Here is a 24,324-nt window from a genome sequence, read left to right on the forward strand (position 1 = left end):
TGGGTCTGTTCTGAGAAGGCTTGCTAGGCTGAAGGAACAAATCTTGCCAGAACATGTCAAAGCAAAACTACTAGATGTTCCATTAAACTAAGAACGTTTGTTTGGCACAAAAGCAGACGTTCTTAAAAAAAGATGGTGGGAAAAGCTAAAGCTATGCAAACTGTTACAGGTACAGCCACCTAGATTCAGTAGGCATTGGCCTTCAAAAGAACTGGTCCTTTCCAGTCCCTCCCAGACCTTCTCAGTCCAAACCCAGGGGCAACAGACCACCAAGACTACAGTCTCAGGGTATGCACAGATCTAAACAATGGAGTGCTCCCACCTCAGAAACAGAGCGTGGTAAGCCACACTCTATGGAAAAAGTTCACAATGGCTTGTCCTTCATCCTTCCCAGCTATGCCCAAATACTTGCACCTGTAGGAGGAAAACTCATCCTGCATGCAAAAAACTGGGAGTACAGGACAGATGGGTCTTAAACACTGTATCCCAGGGATACAGATTCTACTTCCACTCTTTCAACCCCAAGCAGATTGCCAGACCTTCCCCCAAACCAGTGGGTAGAGGCCCAAAAGCAAATACTTTCTCTTCTCCGTATCAGGGCTATTCAGCCTGTTCCAGCAGAGCAAAGGAGACAGGAGACAGGTTTTCTACTACAGACTATTGCTGGTGCCCAGAAAAGAAAACTCTTGGCACCCTATCCTGGATCTGTCAATTCTCAACACCTTCCTGGTGGTACAAAATTCAAAATGCTTACACTCCAGCAGCTGCTTCCTATGTTAGCCAAGGACTCCTAGCTGGTCAACCTAGACTTAAAAGAAGCTTATCTGCACATCCCCATAAGGGAATCTTGCAGGAAATATCTACGTTTCAGGGCAGGCTCTATGCACGATCAGTTCTCTGCACTTTCCTTTGGCTTATCTCCTGCACCCGGGATGTTCACAAAGTGCCTGGCTCCAGCCATTGCATACTGCAGGCAGAGAAAAATTCAAATTTACCCATACTTGGATGACTGCCTGATTCAGGTGGAAAGTCAGGAACTGCTACAACAGCACTTGACATTTGTAAAGAGACTCCTAATTTCTCTGGGGTATGCCATCGAAAAAAATAAATCACATCTGGTACCCAGCCACAAAATTGTATTTCTGGGAGCAAGCTTGAACACAACTTCTCAGATGGTATTCCTCCCTCCAGAAAAGCAGGTTTATTTGACAAATTACTTCAAACTACTGGCCACTCAAACCCAGCGATCTGCAAGAAAAATGCTGCAAGCTCTAGGGTTCATGGCTTCATGCATTCTCTTAATTCCATGTGCAAGACTGCATATGACACAACTTCAGTGGTACTTAAAAAGTCTCTGGTGTCAACATTCTCAGAACCTGGAAACAGTGATTCCTATCATTCCTTGCCTAATGACAGAATTCCTTTGGTGGGTAGAAGCCTGCTACCACAACGAGGGACTCTTTCACTGCCGCCTAAACCCTGACAACAGACCTGTCAGACTACGCATGGGGGGTTCACGTTTCAGGCAAGTGCATTCAAGGCAAATGGAGCTCAGGACAAATTCACCTGCATAACAGTCAAAAAGAAATGTTAGCTGTACAGAATGCACTGGCAGCCTTCAAATACCTTATCCTTCCAGGACAACTGTTGATAAAGACAGACAAACACCACAGTTATGTGGTACATAAACAAACAGGGAGGGAACTCATTCCTACCCACTCTGCAGAATAGCCATGGCTCTGTGGAACACAGGCTTGAGCAATCAAGTGCACCTGCAAGCTCAATTCCTGCCAGACAAAGAAAATTCACTGGCAGACGATTTAAGCAGAAATCTAATGGACCCACACGAGTGGAAACTGGAACCCAACTCATTCAAGCTTCTAATTCACAGGTGGGGAACACCAGAGGTGGACCTCTTTGCCCCCCCCCCAAAAAATCATCAATTGAGCAAATTTTGCACCAGAACTCCCCACAGCCAAGCCTGGAAAGTGGATGCCCTTTCCTTTTTACATGGGAAAACCTCTCATTCTCTGCCCCTCCTCTCGAAAGTACTACTCAAGATCAAACAGGACAGGCCAAGGACAATCCTGATTGCACCAGACTGGCCACGCCAGCACTAGTACCCACTTTTATGCAGTCTGACAGCACTGCAACCCTAGCACCTGCATCAGACCTCCACTCTGCTGTCCCAGCAGGAGGGCCAGCTTTTGCATCCTCAGCTGCAAACCCTGAACCTAGCAGCCTGGCTTATTCCCTGAATACATCACCAGTAACTCTCAGCAAACTGGTGCTGGATGTCATCTTTGAGGCCAGGAGGCCTAGTACTAGGAAATCCTATTCGGAAAAGTGACCGATACTGTTCTTGGTGCCAGTCTCAGGGAAAGGACACCGCCGTGCCCACCTTACCTCAAATCCTGGATTATCTAGCAGAACTGCTCCACAAAGGCCTATCCTTCTCTTCAATTAAGATTCATGCCTCTGCCATCTCAACTCATTACAATACTGAGCCACCCCTCTTTTCTCACCATCTGGTTAAATAGTTCCTGAGAGGAGCTAACAATTTAAGACCCCCCCGAGGAGAGTTCCCACTCCTGCCTGGGACCTTAAATTTGTATTTGAGAAGCTCTTGCTTCCCCCTTTTTGAGCCTGCTGCTACAGCAGAGTTAAAATTCCTCTCTTGGAAAACAGCCTTACTTCTGGCAATCACTTCAGCAAGAAGAGTGTCTGAGTTTCAGGCCCTTATGGCTGTAGAACCCTTCATTATCTTCCATGCAGACAGGGTTTCCCTCAGGACTAACCCATCATTTATGCCCAAGGTGGTATCCAGTGTGGCTTTAAACCAGTCCATCCATTTTACCCACCATTTTTCTTAATTCTCCGAATAAAGGGGAAAGGATCCTGCACTCCTTGGATGTGCCCAGACAGCTTAGGTTCTACCTTGACAGGACTAAACCTTTCAGAAAATCTGACCAGTTGCTAGTCAGCTTTGCTACAGGGGCAGAGGGCAAGGCCATTTCAAAGCAAACAATCTCCAAATGGATAGTACACTGCATTTATTTCTGCTAGAAACACAATGGAAAACCATACCCCACAGGGGATCAGAACCCATTCCACTAGGGCTACCTCAACCTCTACAGCTTTTCTCAGGGGAGTCCCTACCAGGGACATCCTGGAAGATGCAACCTGGAGCTCTGTACACACCTTCATCAAGCATTGCCACTTACCTATCTTTTTTCTAAATCCAGAGCTGGATTCAGTCTTGACTACCTCCACCCTTCCTCAGCTTTGGGAATCAACCCAGGTGTGATTACTGCAGCAGTGAAACACGAAGAACATAGTACAGTTGTGTACACTTACCATAAATGTAGATGTTAGAGTGTATTCACTGTTGCAGTCCTGGTTACCCTCCCTCCAGCCCCCCCCCCTGTCTTATCTATACTGTCTACATATCCTCTTTTTTTAGTCATATCTTATGGCAGTGGTATTTACTTTTTACTGGAGGTGTTCCACACCATGTAATTGCTTCCTATTTTGGGGGCTCCTGACATCTGGGGCAAGAAAAACTGATGTAATGGCATCGGCTGCATGTTTTATACCCCCGGCGACCTGACGTCATGGAAGAGGCGACAGCATCCGACGCAGAAATCCCAAGACTCTGGTATTTGGGCCACTGAGGGCTACCTGCAGGCAGATAACCCAAGTGTGATGACTGCAACAGTGAACACACTCTAACATCTACATTTATAGTAAGTGTACACTACTTTCTTGGTGTTCTTGATGAAACCGGTAGCACATTCACCTTTGGGTGCCGAAGGATGTGGGTTCTATTCCAATACCAGGTAGATGGATTGCTGACACTGTAGTGCAGCATGGGAGTTGTTGCACTCATGAGTGCATTGCCTTTTGGATGAGATGTTAAACCAAGGCCCTGTCTGCTTGAGTTGGTGGTAGCTCAGTGCATGTAAAAGATCAATGGCACCTATCGAAAAGAGATGGGGAAGTTCCCCAGTGCTTTAGCCAAATTTCCCTTGGTAGAGTAAATACCACATCAGTGTTTGATCATTTCCCATCCAGGCAGTTTAATAGTGTAAATACCACCTCAGGTTTGCAAAATTGTCCCAGATTTATTTTTTTGATTTCTCATTGATCTTTTAGGTACGTTTGAGAGTTATGTGCTTTATTTCCTTTCCTAAACATTTTTCTTTCTTTTCACCCCTTCTTTATCTAAATAATATCAGTACTTAAAAAAGTGACTCATTGTGCACATTCTTTTAAGACATTGCAATAAGATTCCCCTTATAGCTGTAGCAAGTTAGTCATTAGTGGTTCACACAGCCTATGTAGATCTCGCCAAGGCTTTCCACACCATCCCCCACTCTGGAATTATAGACAAATCTCACTAAACTAGGTACAACTCCCTATGTCTCAAAGATGGGTTGCCAACTGTCTCACTGTCAGAACCCACACTGTGAAAGTTGCAGACTCCAAATCTGACTTCAGACCAGTGACAAGTGGAGTACCACAGCGTTCCGTCTTGGGTCCTCTCCTGTTTGGTATCTACTTCTCTGCAGTACAGGTTAACATAGAAGGTCTTTGGCTAACGAAGTTCGCAGATGACTGCAAATTAGGAGCCTTAATCGAAACTCCTAATGATGTGGACATCCTACAAAAGGGCCTCACTGAGACATATGCCTGGTGTCAAAGCCATGGCCTCAAGCACAATGCCAAAAAGTGCATTGTTATCCCTTTTGGTAAAAACTCTGTACCCATGAACTGCCACATAGGCGATAGTCTACTTAACACCAAAAGTGTGATTGAGACCTTGGGACACAGGTGGACAGTAGTCTCTCCTTTGATAATCACATTGCCACAGTAGTCAGGAAATCATTCTACATGGCACACCTCATCACAAAAGGTTTCTCATCCAGGAAAAAAGAGGTCATTGTTCCCTCTGCTCGTCGCTCATTAGACCCATTCTAGAGTACAGCACCCCTTTTGGTATGTACCTCACAAGACATCTGGAAAGGCTGCAGAAATACCTCACAAAGAGAATTACCAGCCTCAAACAGATGCCCTAAGCAGACCATCTCAAAAAAACTTCAGCTTTACTCCATTGCATATCGCCTACTCAGAGGTGATCTCTGCCTAACATACAAAGCTATGTCAAACCAAGAGCTGTTGGACATGCTCCAGTTAAAGAAATCCCAATCCCTCCAAGCTACACGCCCTAGGGACCTAAACCTTGTCACCACAATAAACAGAACATGCTGGAGGGATAGATTCCTGTCCCAGAGACTTATGGAACAAACTACCTATCTGAATCAGACAAAGCTCCTCATTAGTACTCTTCAAGAAAAATCTTGATAATTGGATGGGAGATGGGAAATTCACCCCGGGGATCACTTCTGTGGCTCTGCTCGACAGGGGCACAGGAAAATAATTTTCTTGGGTGGCAAAAGCCAGGGTACCTTTTTGGCTAGGCTTATGTAGGCCCTAGCGCCAATAGCCTAGTACCTACCTATGAACCTATGTAATTGAGAAGTAGAAAATGAGTATGTGCTTGTAGCATTCAAGTGCCAGGAGCTCATAAGCTGGATGGTGAAACTTGCACTTAAGACAGGATTCTTCTTTAATGCATACAGTCCTGTCTGTTTTCCATAAAGTAACTAATTCAACATTCAACTTTGTTTCCTCATTATCAGAATTCAAGCAAACATAAACATGCACTTTTGAGCAACTCAGGGAAATTGTACAGCATTTTTGTCCAGAGTGCAAAAGAAATAAGGCCACATTGAAACCAAGCAGACACTATCAGAATAGCTAACAAAAACTTCATAACTTTCTGTTTTGGCAAGCATGACTGACCTTTGGCATTATCCCTTTAGAACTTGTTCAGTAACAATAGTGATATTTTGGAAAACATTCTTCAGAAATACTTTATTGCTGAATATTTACAATGTTTTATCATGGTCTTGGCAGTAAAAATAAGATGCATTCTTCAGACGCAGGAGAATATGTGTTGTAAAGGTAATTAGTTTATAAATACATTGGTTTTGGTATAGCTTTTATGTTAACAACATGCATCTTGTCATTCAGCTTGTGCGTTACCATCTTCGAGTATCTTAGGAGTAAGTAGATAGCTAACATTGTGAATCCATTCATGTGTTATTTCTTTTCGCATGCATCTTCTTACAAACACCTTTCAAGATGCTCATAACTCTTCCCCTTTCTCACATAGAACACCTTGAGTTGTTCCACTTTTCTATTGTGCCTGGTATACAAAGTGAAGTAAAAAAAAATATCTGTTGGTACCTGCACTGGTGTGAGTACATAGTATTTTATGTCCTTCTCAATGAACAGTAGAAAACTATTTGAAAATGATACGTAGAAACATCTTGTATTCATTTGTTTGTGATTAAAACTAAAATAATTGCTTGACAAATTTCTGAGGTTAGTACTGCTTTTAATGGATGCAGGAATCACGAACCAAATGCTGAGTAAAAATTTTAATTAAAACAGCTCCACTAGTTCAGCGTAAAAAGTACAAACACTCCAAGCATGTAAAGTCAAGCGCTTTCACCCGGGCCCTCCCAGGCTTTTTCAAGACATTTTTACATTGGGTGATGGACCCATCACCCAATGTAACCATGTCTTGAAAAAGCCTGGGAGGGCCCGGGTGAAAGCGCTTGACTTTACATGCTTGGAGTGTTTGTACTTTTTACGCTGAACTAGTGGAGCTGTTTTAATTAAAATTTTTACTCAGCATTTGGTTCGTGATTCCTGCATCTTGTTTTTTCGGATTACCAGTGGGTGTCTTTCAGTGTTTCGTTGTGTTTTAACTGCTTTTAATGGAGCCATTTTGTAGAATGGAAGAAGAATGACATATTATGATACACAGTGTAAAGGGAGAAGCGCTACCCCCATCCATTTTTACAGAATGCTACCCTGTTCAAAGTTCACTTGGCATCATACTTGCACTAGTATGAGTCTGTTAGCCGAAGCTGAACTGTTTCCCTGTTTTGATTGATTGCATGTTACTAAGTACAAATGTCAGACTACTAAATGACATTGTTTTATTTCACATAATAGGCTCTGTATGACCGAGGTTTTCCTGTTCCACGGCCAGTAGACTACAACAGGCATGCTGTGGTTATGGAGCTTCTTAATGGATATCCACTGTAAGTAGCAAATAAAAAATGCAGGAGAATGTAACACAGTGAGCCAAAGTGTTTATTTGAAAATGAAACCTAATCTGTTAGAGTTCAACCAATATGATTTGAGAGCATGCATTTGTTGTCCTATGTATTGTGATAATCAGCACACATAGTGTAATGCATTCATAGGAATTGTGTGTTCTGTAAATGCATTTAAATGTATCCCTACCAGTCAGGCAGCAGGTTGTTACCGTTTAGAAATGTGTTATTTCAGTAATATATCTAATACAGCAAAATGCATTCCCAAGCAGATAGAAAACTGCTGTGTCCCATTTTGGTATAGTGTGCTATGGCTGTAGTCTTTTCTTTAGTTCTTAATTGTGTAATTTAGTTATTTCATTCTCCATGTGTCGTCTTCAGGCACCAGCCTGTTGCAGGATGTATACTCTTTAAGTTATTCTTACACACTGGAGTTAACTTGGAAGAATGCCGTTTCACCTACAGTATGTTTTTGGGATATGGGAGAAAATCAGCACACCCACTGAAAACCAGAACAGAAGCAGTGATATACAAAGTCTACCCCCCCCCCCCAAAAAAAAAACATTCAAGAACCAAACTGGTGATCTAAGGACTCTGAGGTAGCAAAACTTGGTGTTGCACCACTGTGCAAAGCCATACAATTAGTGAGGAAGCAAATATTTAGCTTGAACTATTCTCCCAGGTCATATCTGCAGTTTAAAATGTGGAATTAGTGGGGTCTGTGCTAGATACCTGCATCATTGTTGGCATGTAGCAGATGAGATAGTTCATCCTTATTGGTCTTCATTTTTTGAGCAAATGTTATTTTTCTTCTCATTGTTGGTTTAAGAATTTTATCACCAATGAGCTTGTTTGATCTGACATGGAGTGCCTTCCTTGATGGGCCGTGTAGTTGGGTTCATTCTTTCTTCCTGTCTGGTCAGAAGATCCCATTGTTGTGGATACATGCAGTATGTGCCAATACATTTTATGGCATTGTACAACTACTGCTTAAGTGAGCCTAAATCCAGAACCTGTCAGGTCTTTAAAGCTGTTTGCACAGTTCATATTGGGACCCTATACTGACAGTTTGGTAAAGTTTTGGCATTCATCATCTATGTAAGATTGACTAAATGTCCATGTCTCTGTTCAGTTACCAGCCAAAACCCATACCTGCATTATCATGCCAGGCGTTTAGCTTCATCAGTCAGTGATGCCAGAGAGAAACTTTCTGTCCTGTTTTGTGATTTAAAAAAAAAAAAAAGTTTGGACACAGTCCTCCTTGTAGTTAGAAGCATAATTTGGCACATTGTGAGGGTAGTAACTCGGGAAGTATGTCACATCCTCATCCTTCTTTTGCCAAGTCAATTTTTAAAAATGCTTTCTAGATCCTGCAGATGCTGAATTTTATGCCTGACTATTTCTGTGCCACAGCAATTGTGCTTCCCAGGCTGCCACCTTAGGGGAATGCTGTAGGCTAGTGGTGCTGTCCAACTCCAGATGATCCACTAGAGCTCAAGGTTGACCAGTCTGGTTTTCAGGTTTGGTCTTTTGTTTCATCCAGTCTAAAGTCTGAAGGCCTCTATTTGAAGTCTTCCTCCAAGGGTCCCCAGTATGGGGGGGGGGGCTTAAGTCTGCACCACGTTTTCTGCACCATGTTTGCAGCACAAGGTCTAGATATCAAAACAAATGTCTGAGAGCTCGAGTTGGAGTACTGGACCTCACCTTTGCAAAATACATCCCAGTGCCAAAGCTGAGCCTGGCACAGTACGGTCTTCTTCTGTGCTACATTTAGTGAGTGCACGTGCACAGAGGTTCCATGTCAGTTGACACCTATTCTTGAGTCTTTTGTGCCCTTGCCCTTGCATGAGTTGTTGTATGAACCCACTTCTGGAGGTAGTAGGTAGTACATGATCAGCAGGTATCATTAGAAGTCTCATTGCTATAGTATGGCTAAAAGAATCATTTTGGACAGCTGCTTTTATTCATCATTATCTTAAGCCCCCCTTTTCCCATTTTCTATATGGGGTCAGGGTATCGTGTTAACTGTTGCCATCTCTCTCAATTTCAATGCTATACTCCTGCCTTCTTTGACACTTACACCTGACTTTTACAGATCTTCTTTCACGCAACCCATCCACCTCTGTGCTGGACACCCTCGTCTCCTCTTACCTTCTTCTCGTATGTCTCAAATCTTCTTCACCAGATTGTCTTCTGCTTTTTTGCATGTGTCTGAACCACCGTAATCTATTTTGTCTGATCTTTTCTGCAGTTGGAGCTCCTTTGGCTTCTGTTCTTGCGTTCTTATTTCTTTGTCTGTCCCACACTGTACATCCTGCCACTGTTCTCGGGAACTTCATTTCCATCACCTCTAGTTTCCTTATCTATTCTGCCTTTACTGCCCAGGTTTCTGTACCATACAGTAGTACTGGTTGCAACACAACTCGTACACCTTACTTTTCAGCTTCTTTGGCATTCTTCTGTCATTCAGTACACCTGAGAGTGTATGCAAGTTGGCTGCAACCCCTCTGGTTCTAGCTTTGACCTCTTCAACCAGGCTTCCGTTCTCCTCAACCCACCCATTCCCAGATACCTGAAACTATTATTTACCTGTTTCACTGTCTTTTCCTCTCTCTCAGTTCTCAGCTTCTTCTGATTTCCCCAATTTGCTGTCATTACCACTGTCTTATCTGGGCTTAGTTTCATCCCATGTGCCTTCAGTTTTGCATTTCATTCCCCTATCTTTTTGTGGAGTTGTTGCTTAGAGTCTGCTTGTGAAGCCACATCGTCTGCATACAGCAACTTCATTGATCTGTGCCCTCTGAGCAGTTTACTAGGTAGGTATGATAGGTAGGTAGGTATGAGGCTATCTGCCCGAGGGCATTTATAAGCCTAGCCAGAGTGTGTCAGCTTTCGCCACCCCATTGATTAATTAACTGAGCCTCTGTCAAGCAGAGCCAATGAAGTGATCCCAGGGGTGTATTTCCATGTCCTCAGACCACCAACACACATCCGTACATGTGGTATGACATGTAATGAAACAACACCAAGTAACCTTTGACTAGTGGACTGTACCTAGCCCTACAACAACTGTACTCGTGTACTGACACAGTTACATTATGTGTTATGCAATGCAATGATACTATTGTTTGTAACCAGGTCAGCTGTACACATACCAGGGTCCCTCGGCTATTGACAGCATTAACAGATGACTGTTGCTGTGCACCATTGAGTGTGTACACAGCCTGACATGAAGCTATGATTGTATGAGCTGTTTATGTGGGGAGCAGATTGTTTTGACATTTGTGTAGGATATAACCTGTAATGTGGACAGGTCCCATGCAGGCTGTACGTATGGCATTAGAGAGTGCAGCTTGTACCTGCATAGTTGTTATTACAGGGGCTCTGTAGTGTACATGGATATATGAATGTGTACCTGTTTGGGGGGGCAGTGTGTTTATGTTATCCAAGACCCTATCTGGCTCAACAGGTGCTATTTCCATAGGTGCAGTACCTCTCATGCCATATTGCTGTGAAGCACAGCAGGTCTTGTTGTTGCCATTATATTTCATGACACAGCTATGGAATCCTCTGTGTTTGGCCTCATAATATGTGGATGAGTAGTTTCACAGTAGCGTTGCGAGGCATTATATGGTGTATCTGCATATTACTGAGGCTGACCATGGATCAGCTTCCATTCGTATGTTGACCCTTGCAACAGTTACTACCTTCTGTGGTACAGTTTAAGGCAGGGTACCACCGGTTTGCCTTCATGGTTGTGTTTGTTTGAATCCTGTTTCTGTTTCAATGGCACGATCACTGCACATATGCGAGTGCCTTAAGTGCACAGTAAACAGACACTCTGCCATGAATGTATCACACCCAACAACAAAATATGTGACTGATGTTCTTCATCTCACATTGCTGCAGTCCTTACACTTGGGTAGTCCGCTGTCCTCGGTCGGCCCGAATATCAAAGTATAAGGCTGACGTCGGTCAGGGCGCATTTGACTGACATCAGGACGTCAGGGTACAAATGCGCATGACCGACGTCATATCCCCAGTCTTTTTTGCCGCATGGTCCGATGCAGAAGCAGCATTGCAAGTGTCGGTTGGCGTTCTGAGATTTTTCGATTTAGAAGTTTCAGACCGAGTTCAAAGTTGGCTAAGTACCCCGTTGGGGAATATTTTAGTTTTTTCTTGCCTCAGTCATTTACCGGATGTCAGAAAAAGTCAATAATTGCATTTCTTGTGGGAAACAGATACCGCATAGAGATTATCATACTTTGTGTATTCCTTGCTTAGGGCCTGAGCACGACGTTGTTGGCTGTCGCTCTTGTGCTAGATTTAACAAACGCACTATAAAGAGAAGGTTGGATTGTGCAAGGTTAGTCTTTGGGAAGCGGTGCAACTATAAAATGCCGCCGGATGTTCCGGCCGCTTCTTCAAGAAGCGCAAGGACAAGGCAGTTAAGCCTAGGCTGGAAGAACCGCCTGTACCGGACGCGGTTCTTTAGAGGTGTCGGTGGAGCCGGTGGCTCCACCGGAGGTTTCTTTGTGTTCCCAGGGTGAGACCTTATTATTGCAAGATGTGGCCTCTCAGGAGACAAGTCAGGCTGAGGGGCTTCTCAGGTTACTATACTCCCCTCCCTTCCTAAGGTGGCTAGGCCCTCTCCTTCTGTTTCAAAGGCTTCTCCCAGGGCAGGCCAGGTTTAGCTTCAGTTGGTGTTACCCCTAGCTCTTCAGGTACTGTGCCCAAGAAGCATATGCTTAAAATGGCAGAAGATTTGATTACTTTGATTAGGGTTCTATGCCCTCCTGATAACAGACCTAGGGTGGACCCTGAGCTGGGCTGTTTTGAGCAGGCTTCAGATGTTTCAGAGTCTTCGGCTGAAGACTTGCAGGAGTACTCTCCTTATTCTGATTCTGATGTGGATGATTCTACTCCTTCTGCTACTCCTCCTGAGGATTTTTCTTTTCAGAAACTCTTCATTCCATGAGGGAGCATTTTAAGTGGGAAGGTCAGGACTTCTCTGATTCCAGGAAAAGGCTTAGGGAATTTCTGTTTTTACCCCAGCATAGGCCTTTGGCTATACCTCTTGTTTTGGATGTAGTGGAAGATGTTTTTACAGAGGCTTCTCTTAATCCTGATTCTTTGCCTCCTGCTCCTGTTAAGCCGGATAGGTATTACAGGGTGCCTGAAGCTCATAAGTATCTTTTTAAGAGTCCTAGGGCAGACCCAGAAACTGTTAGCCAGGGGCCTAAAGGTGTTAAGGCTTCTGTTGTTAAAAATCCGGTTCCTGCAGACAAGGAGGCTAGGGCCTTGGATAGATGGGGAAAGAAAGTCTATGCTTCTTCCACTCTTGCTATGAGGGCTCTGAATTGCCAGTTTCACATGTTAAAATACCAAAATTATCTCCTTTCTCAATTGAAGTCTAAGGTTGATGCTCTGGCAGTAGGTATTGATTGTAAAGAGTTGCAAGATTTAGTGCATGTTTCTGAACAAGTGGGTAAGCATTCTTTGCAATGTGGTTTTGATGCTGTACAGGCCTCGTCTAGGGTGGCTGCCACTGGGTCAGTTCTTCGCAGGCACGCCTGGCTGAGGGATCAAAATTTGTCTGGACATGTTAAAACAAGGATTTTAGATGCTCCTTTACAATCTGACGTGTTGTTTGGTCCTCCTGTTGAGACAGTTTTAAAGAAAATGGAAGACAAGGCTAAGTCTATGCAGACTGTTAAAGATTTTTTGCAGGTCCAGCCTCCAAAGTTTAGTAGAAATTGGCCTACTAAAGGGTGGACGTATCCTTCTTATGATTCCCAGTCTAGGGGCAGATCTAGACGTGGTAAGGGCAGAGCTCAGGGCTCTTTTAGGCCTAGAACAGGGAGTTCTCCTGCACAGGCTTCGGGTGAGGGCAGGGGTCAGTCCTTTCGTAAGCAGACCCAATGACCTACCTTTTCAGCTGCCAGAGCCTGCTCGTCTGGCAGCACCTTTGGGAGGAAGGTTGGCACTTTTCAAAGAAAATTGGAGTTTAATTACCCAGGACAGATGGGTATTGGATATCATACACCGAGGCTACAGGTTTTATTTCCATACCTTGCCTCCTTTCAAAGGCATGCCAGACGTTCCTCCTCAACAAAGAATAGAGGCTCACAAACAGGTTTCTCTGTTGCTCCAACTAGGGGCCATACAGCCGGTCCCTCTGCCAGAAGTGGGCCTAGGATTTTATTCTCGCCTGTTCCTAGTACCAAAGAAGGGGAACACGTGGAGACCAATTTTGGATTTATCTATCCTCAACACTTATCTGGACATTCCCAAGTTCAAAATGTTGACGTTGCAGCAGCTTTTACCTCTGCTGGGCAAAGATCATTGGATGGTAACTTTGGATCTCAAGGAGGCTTACCTTCATGTTCCTATCAGACTAAGTTGCAGAAAGTATCTGCGTTTTCGAGCTGGGACTTTTCACTATCAGTTCTCTGCATTGCCCTTTGGCTTATCTACTGCGCCCAGAGTGTTCACGAAAGTTCTGGCTCCAGTGATAGCTTTCTTCAGACTAAAAGGAATACAGATCTATCCTTATTTGGACGACTGCCTAATTCTGGCTCAAGGAAGGAAGAGCTTCTTCATCATTTGGAATATGTGATAGCAGTGCTAAGATGCCTAGGGTATTCTGTGAGCGAAATAAAGTCCAGTCTAGTACCCTCTCAAGACATGTGCTTTCTGGGTGTGAGACTGAATACAGCATCCCAGATGGCCTTTTAACCCCGGACAAACAAAAGAGTCTATCCCTTTACTTCCATCAACTATCTCATCAGTCCGGGCTGACTGCAAGGACAGTCCTTCAAGCCTTAGGGTTCATGGCATCTTGTATTCTGGTGCTTCCCAATGCCAAACTGCATATGAGGAAGCTACAATGGTATCTCAAAAATGTATGGACACAGCACTGCCAGGATCTGGACACTGTCATTCAAATAATACCTTGCATTCAAAAGGAATTTTTGTGGTGGGCTCAGGAATGTCACCTAAACAAGGGACTCTCTGTGACCCGGCCAGAGGCGAGTCAGATTTTAACGACAGATGCCTCAGACAAAGCTTGGGGAGCTCATCTAAATGGAAAGTGGATACAAAACAAGTGGCCTGTCAGACTACAACATCTACATATCAACATGAAGGAGATGTTAGCAGTCCAGTTTGCATTAATAGCTTTCAAGGAATTACTTCTTCCAGGGCAGGTGTTGATTCTAACAGACAACACAACTGTCATGTGGTACATCAACAAGCAAGGGGGAACGCATTCTTCTCCTCTATGCAGGCAAGTAATGATTTTGTGGGAGACTGCTCTCAGTTTACAGCTCAATCTTCAGGCAAGGTTTCTGCCAGGAGCACAGAACTCCTTAGCAGATGTGTTGAGCAGACGAATTATGGATCCCCACGAGTGGAAATTGGATCCTCATGTGTTTCAGAAATTGACAGTGTCATGGGGAACTTCAGACATAGATCTGTTCGCTTCTCCACTAAACCATCAGCTGCCAAGGTTTTGCACAAAAAGGTTTCATCCCACAGCTTGGAGAGTGGATGCTCTTTCTTTCAATTGGAGCAATCTCCATGTGTATACCTTTCCACCTCTGCCTCTCCTCCCAAAGGTACTTCTAAAGGTCAGACAGGACAAGCCAAGGATGATTTTAATAGCTCCGGATTGGCCTCGACAGCACTGGTACCCATTACTGAGAAGTCTGGTACGGAAGCCTCCATGGCCTTTGCCTTCGATTCCACACCTGTTGTCGCAGGAGGACAGCCATTTGCTAAATGTCAAGCTTCACTCTCTGCACCTAACAGCCTGGCATATTCTGTTTTGAACCATAGTGGGCCTCCACTTCCTCAGCAAGTTTTGAATGTTATTTTGGAAGCTAGAAGGCCTAGTACAAGGAAAGTGTACGCAGACAAATGGAAGAGATTTTTATTTTGGAGTGCAGCAAAAGATTTTGATGTTTCCGAGCCTAATTTGTGTGTGGCTCTTCAATATCTTACTGAGTTACTAGACAAAGGTTTGTCTTTCTCTTCTATTAAAGTTCATGCTGCAGCAATTTCAGCTCACTATGCTTGCGACCCACCATTGTTTTCTCATCCTTTGTTCAAGCAATTTCTTAGAGGGGCAAAGAATATAAGACCCCCACGAAGAGCTCCTACTCCTGCTTGGGATCTCAATTTTGTGTTGGAGAAACTCACTCTACAACCTTTTGAGCCTGCAGCTACTGCTGAGTTGAAATATTTATCATGGAAGACTGCTTTTTTGTTGGCCATTACCTCTGCAAGAAGGGTTTCTGAATTACAGGCCCTTATGGCGGTTGAGCCTTTCTTGATTTTCCATAAGGATAGGGTATCATTACGCACTAATCCTTCCTTTATGCCTAAGGTGGTTTCTAGTGTGGCTTTAAACCAAACTATTCATTTGCCTACTTTTTATGCAAATCCCCAAAATAAAGGGGAAAAGATTTTGCACACTTTAGATGTTCACAGGCAGTTGCGTTATTATTTGGACAGAACTAAAGGGTTCAGGCAGTCTCAGCAGTTGTTTGTTTCTTTTGCTTTGAGTTCTCAGGGCAAGCCTGTGTCAAAACAAACTATTTCTAAGTGGATTGGGTTTTGCATTGCTTTCTGTTATTCCCATCATGGCAAGGAGATTCCAGCTGGGATTACGCCTCATTCCACTAGGGCTACTGCCACTTCAACAGCTTTTTTGAGGGGAGTGGCAACCAAGGATATTTTGGAGGCAGCTACTTGGAGTTCTGTGCATACTTTCTCTAGGCATTATCACCTGCCACTTTACTCTAAGTCCAGGGCTGGTTTTGCCACTGCTGTTTTGCAGGGCATTTTGGCAGCTCCTGCTTCCTTGTAGTTAGCCATCCTCCCTTACCTCTGCTTTGGGATTCTACCCAAGTGTAAGGACTGCAGCAATGTGAGATGAAGAACATAGTACAGTTTTGTACCTACCATAAATGTAGATGTTCAAGATCCACATTGCTGCAGTCCAATTTACCTCCCTCCTTCCCTCTGTAGTTAGAGGTGGTTGTGTGGGTTGGGTTGTACATATTTTGTATATTGTATATATTGTACATATAGTTAGTGCAAGGGTGGTTGGTTGGTTGTTTGCTGTCTTTTGGTTTTGACCTTTATTTTTAGGGTCTTCTGACATCTGGGGCAAGAAAAGACTGAGGATATGACGTCGGTCATGCGCATTTGTACCCTGACGTCCTGATGTCAGTCAAATGCGCCCTGACCGACGTCAGCCTTATACTTTGATATTCGGGCCGACCGAGGACAGCGGACTACCCAAGTGTAAGGACTGCAGCAATGTGGATCTTCGAACATCTACATTTATGGCAGGTACAAAACTGTACTTTTCCAATTCTGTTTTACAGAACCTGTATTTGTCTGTTTCACCCACATTTGCAAGTGGACTCTGTAAACCAGCGTGTACATAATCCACTATTGTGGACCACCAGTATTATCTTTTCATCTTTTGATTTCAAATCACCTCTCCTTAGCCTAATGGAGTCCATCACCAGTATGAACAGCAGTGGGCTCAGAGATGAACCCTGATGCACACCCACTCCCACTGGGAACCCCTCTGTTAGACTGAACACCTTTTCTTACTCTGTTCATTGGGTTTTTGTACATAGCATACACTAATTCTACCAATGTTTCTGGGACTTCCAACCACTGCAGTATGGCCTAAATCAGCTTTCTTTGGGACCTTGTCATATGCTTTCTCCAAGTCTAGGAATGCCCAATTGGACTCTTTCCTCATCTATAGCTTCTTATCAACTGTCCGTCTCCCTGCAAACACTGGGTCAGTTGTACTGCATCCTGATCTGAATCCGAATCTGAACTGCTATTCTCCCATCTTACATTCTACTACTCTGCATATCCATTTATCATTCACCCTTTCCAGAACTTTCATGCAATGTGACAGCAGTTTGATGTCTCTGTACTGCCCACAGTTGTGATGTCCCCTTTGTTCTTGTAAACTGGCATGAGTATGCTTATTCTGCAGCCATCTGGGATGCGCTTTTCTCTCCACACTGCTGTGACTACCCTCAGGAGTAATTTCTCCCATGTCTCACCCAGCATCTTTATCATATCTGCTGTGACATCATCTGAGCCGGCTACTTTCCCTGACTTCATTTTCCTTAGTGCTATTCATACTTCTTCTATGGTGGGCTCCTCTTCTCTCATTGTAGGCTGTTTCTGGGGCAGTACAGCTTCTGTGGGGTTTTCTTCATTCAGAAGCTGCTGGAAATGCTCCTTTTGTCAGGCTTCGATTTCCTGTGTACTGGTGAGCAGGTTGCTGCTGGAATTCCTTATGAAGGGTGTCTGACTGTCTTCTTATCTTTCTTTCTTTGCCTTGCAACCTGATCTAGTTTCTTTTTGCCACCTGCTGGGTCTTCTTCTAGAAGATGATAGTGCCTATGATGCCCCGTTCTTTGCTGTTGCAATTCCTTTCTGAGCTTCTTTGTTAGCCAACCAGTATTCCTTCCTAGCCTGATCCGTCTTTTCTGTCTCCCACTTTTCCTGCACTCTCTTATTTTCGTGACTTCCTGGACTTCTGCATTCCACCACCAGCTTTCCTTATGTACCTTGTTTCCATACTTGGCTTGGCCACATATTAGTTCAGTAGTCTTCACATGTGCTGTTTTGAGGCACTGCCATTCTTCTTCATCTCCACCTATTTTCTCCTTTTCTTGGGGTGCTACAACCCTGAGTATTCCTTGAAATGTTGTTTCTTTCCAGACAACTTCTAGGTCTTCAGTCTGATCTTTGTTGACCTTAGAGCCTTCTCTTACTACTGCTTGCAGCTGATTGTGGCAACCAGTGGTTTATGCTGTGGGTCGATTTGTTTCACTAGGGTTTGACTTTGCAATCATTGATTAAACCCCAGTGCTCTTTTCTTACTAGGAAGAAGTCTACCTGAATTGCATGTTGGCCACTCTTTGTATGTGATCTTTTGACTTGCTCTCTTTCTGAACTATGTGTTGGCTACGATCAAGTCATTTGCTAGACAGAAGTCTAGGATGGCCTCTCTTCCTTTACTCCTGTTGCCCCACCTATGTGAACCCAGGCAGTCCTCATCCTGTTCTGTCTGCCCCAATATGTGCATTGAAATCACCCATTATCAACACCAATTCATGCCGTCCTGCTTTATGTAGTAGGTCCTGCAACAACTGTCTGAATGCACTCTTTTCCTCACTATCACAACCCTGCTCTGGGGTATAGGGTAACTCTTCCTCATTATCACAACTCTGCTGTGGGGTATAGGCTGCTTTAATTACCTTGCACAAATTTATTTCAGTGTTTGATCAGCCCCCCCCCCCCCAAACAGCTTGAAGTTCATGACAACATTGACCACAGTCAAAAATATATATGTCCGAAGTTTTGATGCAGTCACATTGTGCCCTCTGAAGTGCACATGAGGTACTGATCCGCCTTTCAAATAAGGGAAGCGACAGTTATTGGTTAACCAGTTCACTGGTTTCTCAAGGGATATTTTCTGTTTGTCCACCATGTTTTTTCACTGCTTTGTGATACTGTTGCAGTTCACTGTGATGGATGGGGAGGAATGTGCATGATGTTCATAGTGTTTCACTGTTGCAGTCAAGTCTGGATTGTTAATTTAAGCTTGGATTACTAGTAGCATAAACATGTTTCTCCACATACGTATCATCAGATGTATTAGAAGAAGGCACTGACAGTGAAACAACAAAGGTGTTAGTGACTTCCTCCCCTCTTCGTCATTGTATATCTGGATGCTTTGTCCACTTTAAGCAAAGCTCTAGAAAGGGAATTTTATTTTGGGTGCAAAATATCCATTGTGCACCCTGGGTCATGGTTGTCAAGGCCATTAATCTCTGTTCTGTAATGTTAATGCAAACCTAGCAAAATCCCATTTACTGAAAAGACATTATGGTCGGGACTGTTTTGTTTTAAATAAGTTGTAATGTTAATGAAGGGAGAATAAGATGCAGTGAACAAAGGATGAAGGGAAAGCTAAATTTATTTTTTTTCATGTTAGCTGGTTTTGTTTTTGTTGGCATTCTTTTTCTGCAGATTCTCTATCTGTTCAGTTTTGTGGTTTCTCTGTTTTAGGATACATTATTTTCTCTTGAATCTTTTCTAACCCCCCCCCCCCCCCCCAAATATAGCACAATAGTGTAATTTTGTCTTTCTGAGAAAAAATGTAGACTGGATTTTGAGTTAAAACTGTTTTGTTAATTTGCTTTTATAACAAAATGTGTTTTTCTCCGCTGTTTTGTGACATGTTTTTGTTGAAGCATGAATAAAACGGAGACTAAACAATAGGGCCACATAACAAGAAGACATGATTCACTGGAGAAGATACTGATGCTTAGGAAGATCAAATGTATAGAAAGAACAGGGCAACAGAGGCTGGAGACTAAGACAGACAGCATTACTGAAGTAATAAATATGAATTTGCAAGAACCTAAAGAAGCAGTTCATAGGAGGTTACTCGGCTATTGATGCGGAGATCATTTCAAATCTGTCAGTTTCATCCCAATGTAATACCACAGACACTGTAGTCAGTACCCAGGATTGTGTTTAGTATTGACTGCCCATGTCCAGGAAGGTTGTGGGCGCTATCCCTGGTAAGAATATACGGAGCCCCATCCACTCATCCAGGTTCCTGTTGAACAGTGTCATAGTGCTCTGCTTCACATGAATTAGCAGCCTATTCCAAATACGTGGCAGTCGCTGGGAGACCAATCTGTTCCTCTCTCCATAGTTGTTGAGGTCAAGAAGAGACTGACTTGACTAAATAAAACCCTCATGCACATTTTTTTTTAAATGGAGCTCATTCTTTTGAACAGGTGGCTGTCAGAAGTGTCGGGGGCTGATGTTATTCATTGCCTTAATAATTTTACCCTGCTGAATTTGTTTTTTTTTTTTTTTTTTTTTTGCTGATGTCATAAAAGGTATACAGTGGATATAAAGTGTACACACCCCTGTTAAAATGCCATTTTTTTATGATGTTAGATCACAATAAATCATTTCAAAACTTTTCCCACCTTTAACATGACCTATAACCTGTACAATTCAATTGAAAAACAAAAATCTGTTAAGGGGAAAAATATAAAAAACATACAATAAGCTGTTTGCAAAGTGCACACACCCTTAAACTAATACTTTGTTGAAGCACCTTTTGATTTAATTACAGCATTCAGTCTTCTTTGGTACACACATGCCATCAGTTAAAGAGACTCTGATTAAACCCAAATAAAGTTCGGCTTTCATAGTGGGATTTTCCTGACATTTACTCAGTTGCCTGCTACAACAAAAGCCATGGATCGCAGAGAGCTTACAAAGCCTCAAAGGGGTCTAATTGTTGAAAGGTATCAGTCAGGAGAAGGGTACAAAAAAATTCCGCACTATTGGATATACCATGGAACACAATAAAGACAGTCATCAAAAAGTGGAGAAAATATGGGACAGCAGTGACGTTGCAAAGAACTGGACGTCCCTCCAAAATTGATGAAAAAACAACAAAAACTGGTCAGAGAGGCTGCCAAGAGACCTACAGCAACACTGAAGGAGCTGCAGGAATTTCTGGCAAGTACTGGTTGTGTACTACATGTGACAAGAATCTCCCATATTCTCCGTATATCTGGACTGTGGGGTAGGATTGCAAGACAGAAGCCTTTTCTTACACAGAAAAACATCCAGGCCTGGATAAAATTTGCAAAACAATGCATAAAGTCTCCCAAAAGCATGTGGGAAAATGTGTTTATGGTCTGATGAGACCAAGGCTGAACTTTTTGGCCACAATTCCAAAAGGTACATTTGGCACAAAAACACTTTGCATCATCAAAAGAACACCCTCCCCATGTGAAACACGGTGGTGGCAGTATCATGCTTTGGGGTTGCTTTTCTTCAGCTGGAACTAAGGCTTTAGTCGAGGTGGAGCAAATTACGAACAGTTTCAAATACCAGTCACTTTTGGCCCAAAACTTTCAGGTGTCTGCTAGAAAGATGAAGAGGAATTTCACCGTTCATCATGACAATGACCCCAAGCATACATCCAAATCAACAAAAGAATGGCTTCTTCAGAAGAAAATTAAAGTTTTGGAATGGCCCAGCTAGAGCCTAGTCCTAAATCCAATAGAAAATTTGTGGGGTGACCTGAAAAGGGTTGTGCACAGGAGATGCCCTCGCAGTCTGACAGATTTGAAGTGCTTTTTCAAGGAAGAGTAGGTCAAGATGTGCCATGCTGACAGACTCCTACCCAAGAAGACTGAATGTTGTAATTAAATCAAAAGGTGCTTCAACAAAGTATTAGTTTAAGGGTGTGCACACTTATGCAAACAACTTATTGTACGTTTATTTTTTTCCCCTAACAGATTTGTTTGTCTTTCAGTTGAATTGCACAGGTTATAAGTCACATTAAACCTGGGAAATGTTTTGAAATGATTTATTGTGGTCTCATTTTTTTTATATCACAATAACTTGCATTTAACAGGGTTGTGTACATTTTTTATATCCACTGTACATCAAAGTTATGTATTCTTTTTCTTTTACATAAGAAAATTTGACAAGACTTTGAGTATTGGCTTGAAAAATGCGAGTGCTTAAATTCAGTGCAAAATGTAATTGGGATTTAAACTCAGAGTGCATACTTTCTGAAAGTTTATACAGCAGATGAGTTAAATTCCTAAAGGGGGGTGTGTGTGTGTGTGTGTGTGTGTGTGTGTGTGTGTGTGTGTGTGTGTGTGTGTGTGTGTGTGTGTGTGTGTGTGTGTGTGTGTGTGTGTGTGTACATGTTGGCATGAAAAGGAAAGTGGTACAGAGGATATATCAAGATACAGTCTGAGCTGGATTACAAACATACTTGATTAACATATGTTTAAAGCTCAGACTTTATTCAGATGTTACAGTAATTTATATCAGTGATGAAGAGTTGAAAAAATACGTTGGAGTAGAGCAGTACTGACTAATACTGATGCAGACTGAAAAAATATAAATAAAACATGCTTGTCTGCTAAATATAAGCCATGTGATATTAAAAAAACTACTAAGAACCAGCCACAGGTACAATATTGATGTACAGTCAGTTCTGGTGATTCTGTGTCAAAATAAATAAGACAAATGCCAGATGTTGAACACAGACTTCAAAACAAATCTTTACCATGTTGGACACAACTGCCCATTTCCCCTTCAAGCTGCATTGTCATTCCAAACGAGCAAATGTTGGAAGCCATCTCAGATCCAGCACTCCACCAAAGAGCATAAGAACACAGAGGAAGAAGCAAGATACAAGCCAAGGCAACAGTACTAGTCATTCTCCAATCCTGAAATTCCAGCAAAAAATAGATATGTACACTAAGTCTATGAGATGACTAAGGATGATAAATGGACCAAGCTGTAGTGTTGGTACTTGCAGTATGTTAAAGTAATTATAAGTTGAAATATTAATGCACCAATCCTGAATATGTCTGTGTAGATAGGCAACAATGTCACTGCTCTGCATTCTTGGCAGCCAGTTATAATTTTGGGCAAGCAAAACCTCCAATAATATGATAATATTGGATGACACAGATGTAAGCAAGTAGTGTGTGAAAGCAGTGAGAGGGAGTGATTTTTGAGAGATGATTAACAACTTTATTTCTTTGGAATACACCTTTGAGTGAGTAAAAACCAAGAAACCATTATCGTTCTTATTTATAGCCTGTTGATGAGACCGCCATCTTAAGTACTGTGCAGTTCTGGATGCCTCATCTTTTTAATGCTCTCATCTTAAGTACTGTTCATTTCAGATGTATGCATTCAAAATGGGCTGTGATCTGCACAAGAAGCTGTATAAAGAGAGCTTAGAGTAGCTAATATAACTGATAAAAAGCAGTTTGGAAATAAAAATCTTAAAAATGATTTAAAAAATGTCATTTGCTATTGAATTTCTTTGTGCATTTAATGCAATTGTTACTGGATTCCTCTTGCAGGGGAAAGAAGAAATATCGATCTTGAAGGTGAAGCTGCAGTCTCCATAATATCAGTTTCTGCATTCATTACCGATGTTTCTGATGTGGCTGATCTTGCAAGTAGTAAAAGCATTTGCTTGTGCCAGATAGAGCATTTGTCAAGTTAGGGAAAGTGTGGGGTAGTTGGCAAGCACAAATTAAGGCAGTAATCATTTGGTCCATTCAAAATGCTTGTGTAATAGTGGTAGGCAACATGTTTTCCTTTGTTAATCCATTTTTTTATGTTTGCTAATGTGTAGTATTGACTGAGCTACAGTAAAGTTAAGCACTGGTCAGTACATCATATTCCACCTGGAAGCTTTGTTTCTTTTCTGTTAACACTGTGCATTTCTAGAAGCATTGAATTCTGGAAAGTGTATATTTTAATAGTTTCTAATCCTCCGCCTCCTCCTCTCTGTCATATTTCTAAGTACCTGCAGCCAATCCTTATCCCGAAGTTACGGATCTGGCTTGCCAGCTTCCCTTACCTACATTGTTCTAACATGCCAGAGGCTGTTCACCTTGGAGACCTGCTGTGGATATGGGTACGGCCTGGTGCGAGACTTGCACCCTCTGCTCTGGATTTTCAAGGGCCGGCGAGAGCCCACCTGACACTGCCGGAACCGAGACTGTTTCCAGGGTGCAGGCCCCTCTCTCGGGGCGAACCCATTCCCAGGACGCCCTGCTCTTTACAAAGAAAAGAGAACTCTCCCTACTGGCTACTCCAGGATCGTTTGAGTCACCGCACTGGATGCCGCGAGGCACCCATTTCTGCCGCTCCGGATTCTGGGATCTGCACTCAACTCCCTTTTGATCACCTTCCTCCTCTGTATGTATTACTCCAACACTTCCCATTTTTCCTGTGTAATTTGCTCCTACCCTTTTCTACAGATCCCAATTCCAGTTGTTTTAACTCTGTTACTATCTTTGCTGTTTCTAGTAAAGTTGGTTTAGACCTTGATTTCCATTTTCTAGTAATCGCTTTTTTGGCAGCCATCATAATTGGACTCTGCAAGGCCTTACTGTGTCTAGGCAATTCCGATTTTGTATCATAGCTTAAAAAAATAATTTCCTAATTACACCAATGTGGTTACCCAGCATCTCTGACAAAGCAGTCTGAAGGGAATCTT

At 42.8% G+C, this 24,324-nt stretch overlaps 1 protein-coding gene across 1 annotated transcript in view; it reads left to right on the forward strand.

Moving 5' to 3' along the window:
• Positions 1-24,324, forward strand: part of RIOK2 (RIO kinase 2) — a 307,636-nt gene that overhangs the window by 92,344 nt on the left and 190,968 nt on the right. The window contains exon 5 of the mRNA XM_044063914.1: positions 7,090-7,178. Within this exon, the coding sequence (XP_043919849.1) occupies positions 7,090-7,178 (89 nt within the window). The remainder of the gene's footprint in view (positions 1-7,089; positions 7,179-24,324) is intronic.

This window comes from Protopterus annectens, chromosome 2.part2, assembly GCF_019279795.1.
Source record: "Protopterus annectens isolate FY-2018-M chromosome 2.part2, PAN1.0, whole genome shotgun sequence".
Lineage (NCBI taxonomy): Eukaryota > Metazoa > Chordata > Ceratodontiformes > Protopteridae > Protopterus > Protopterus annectens.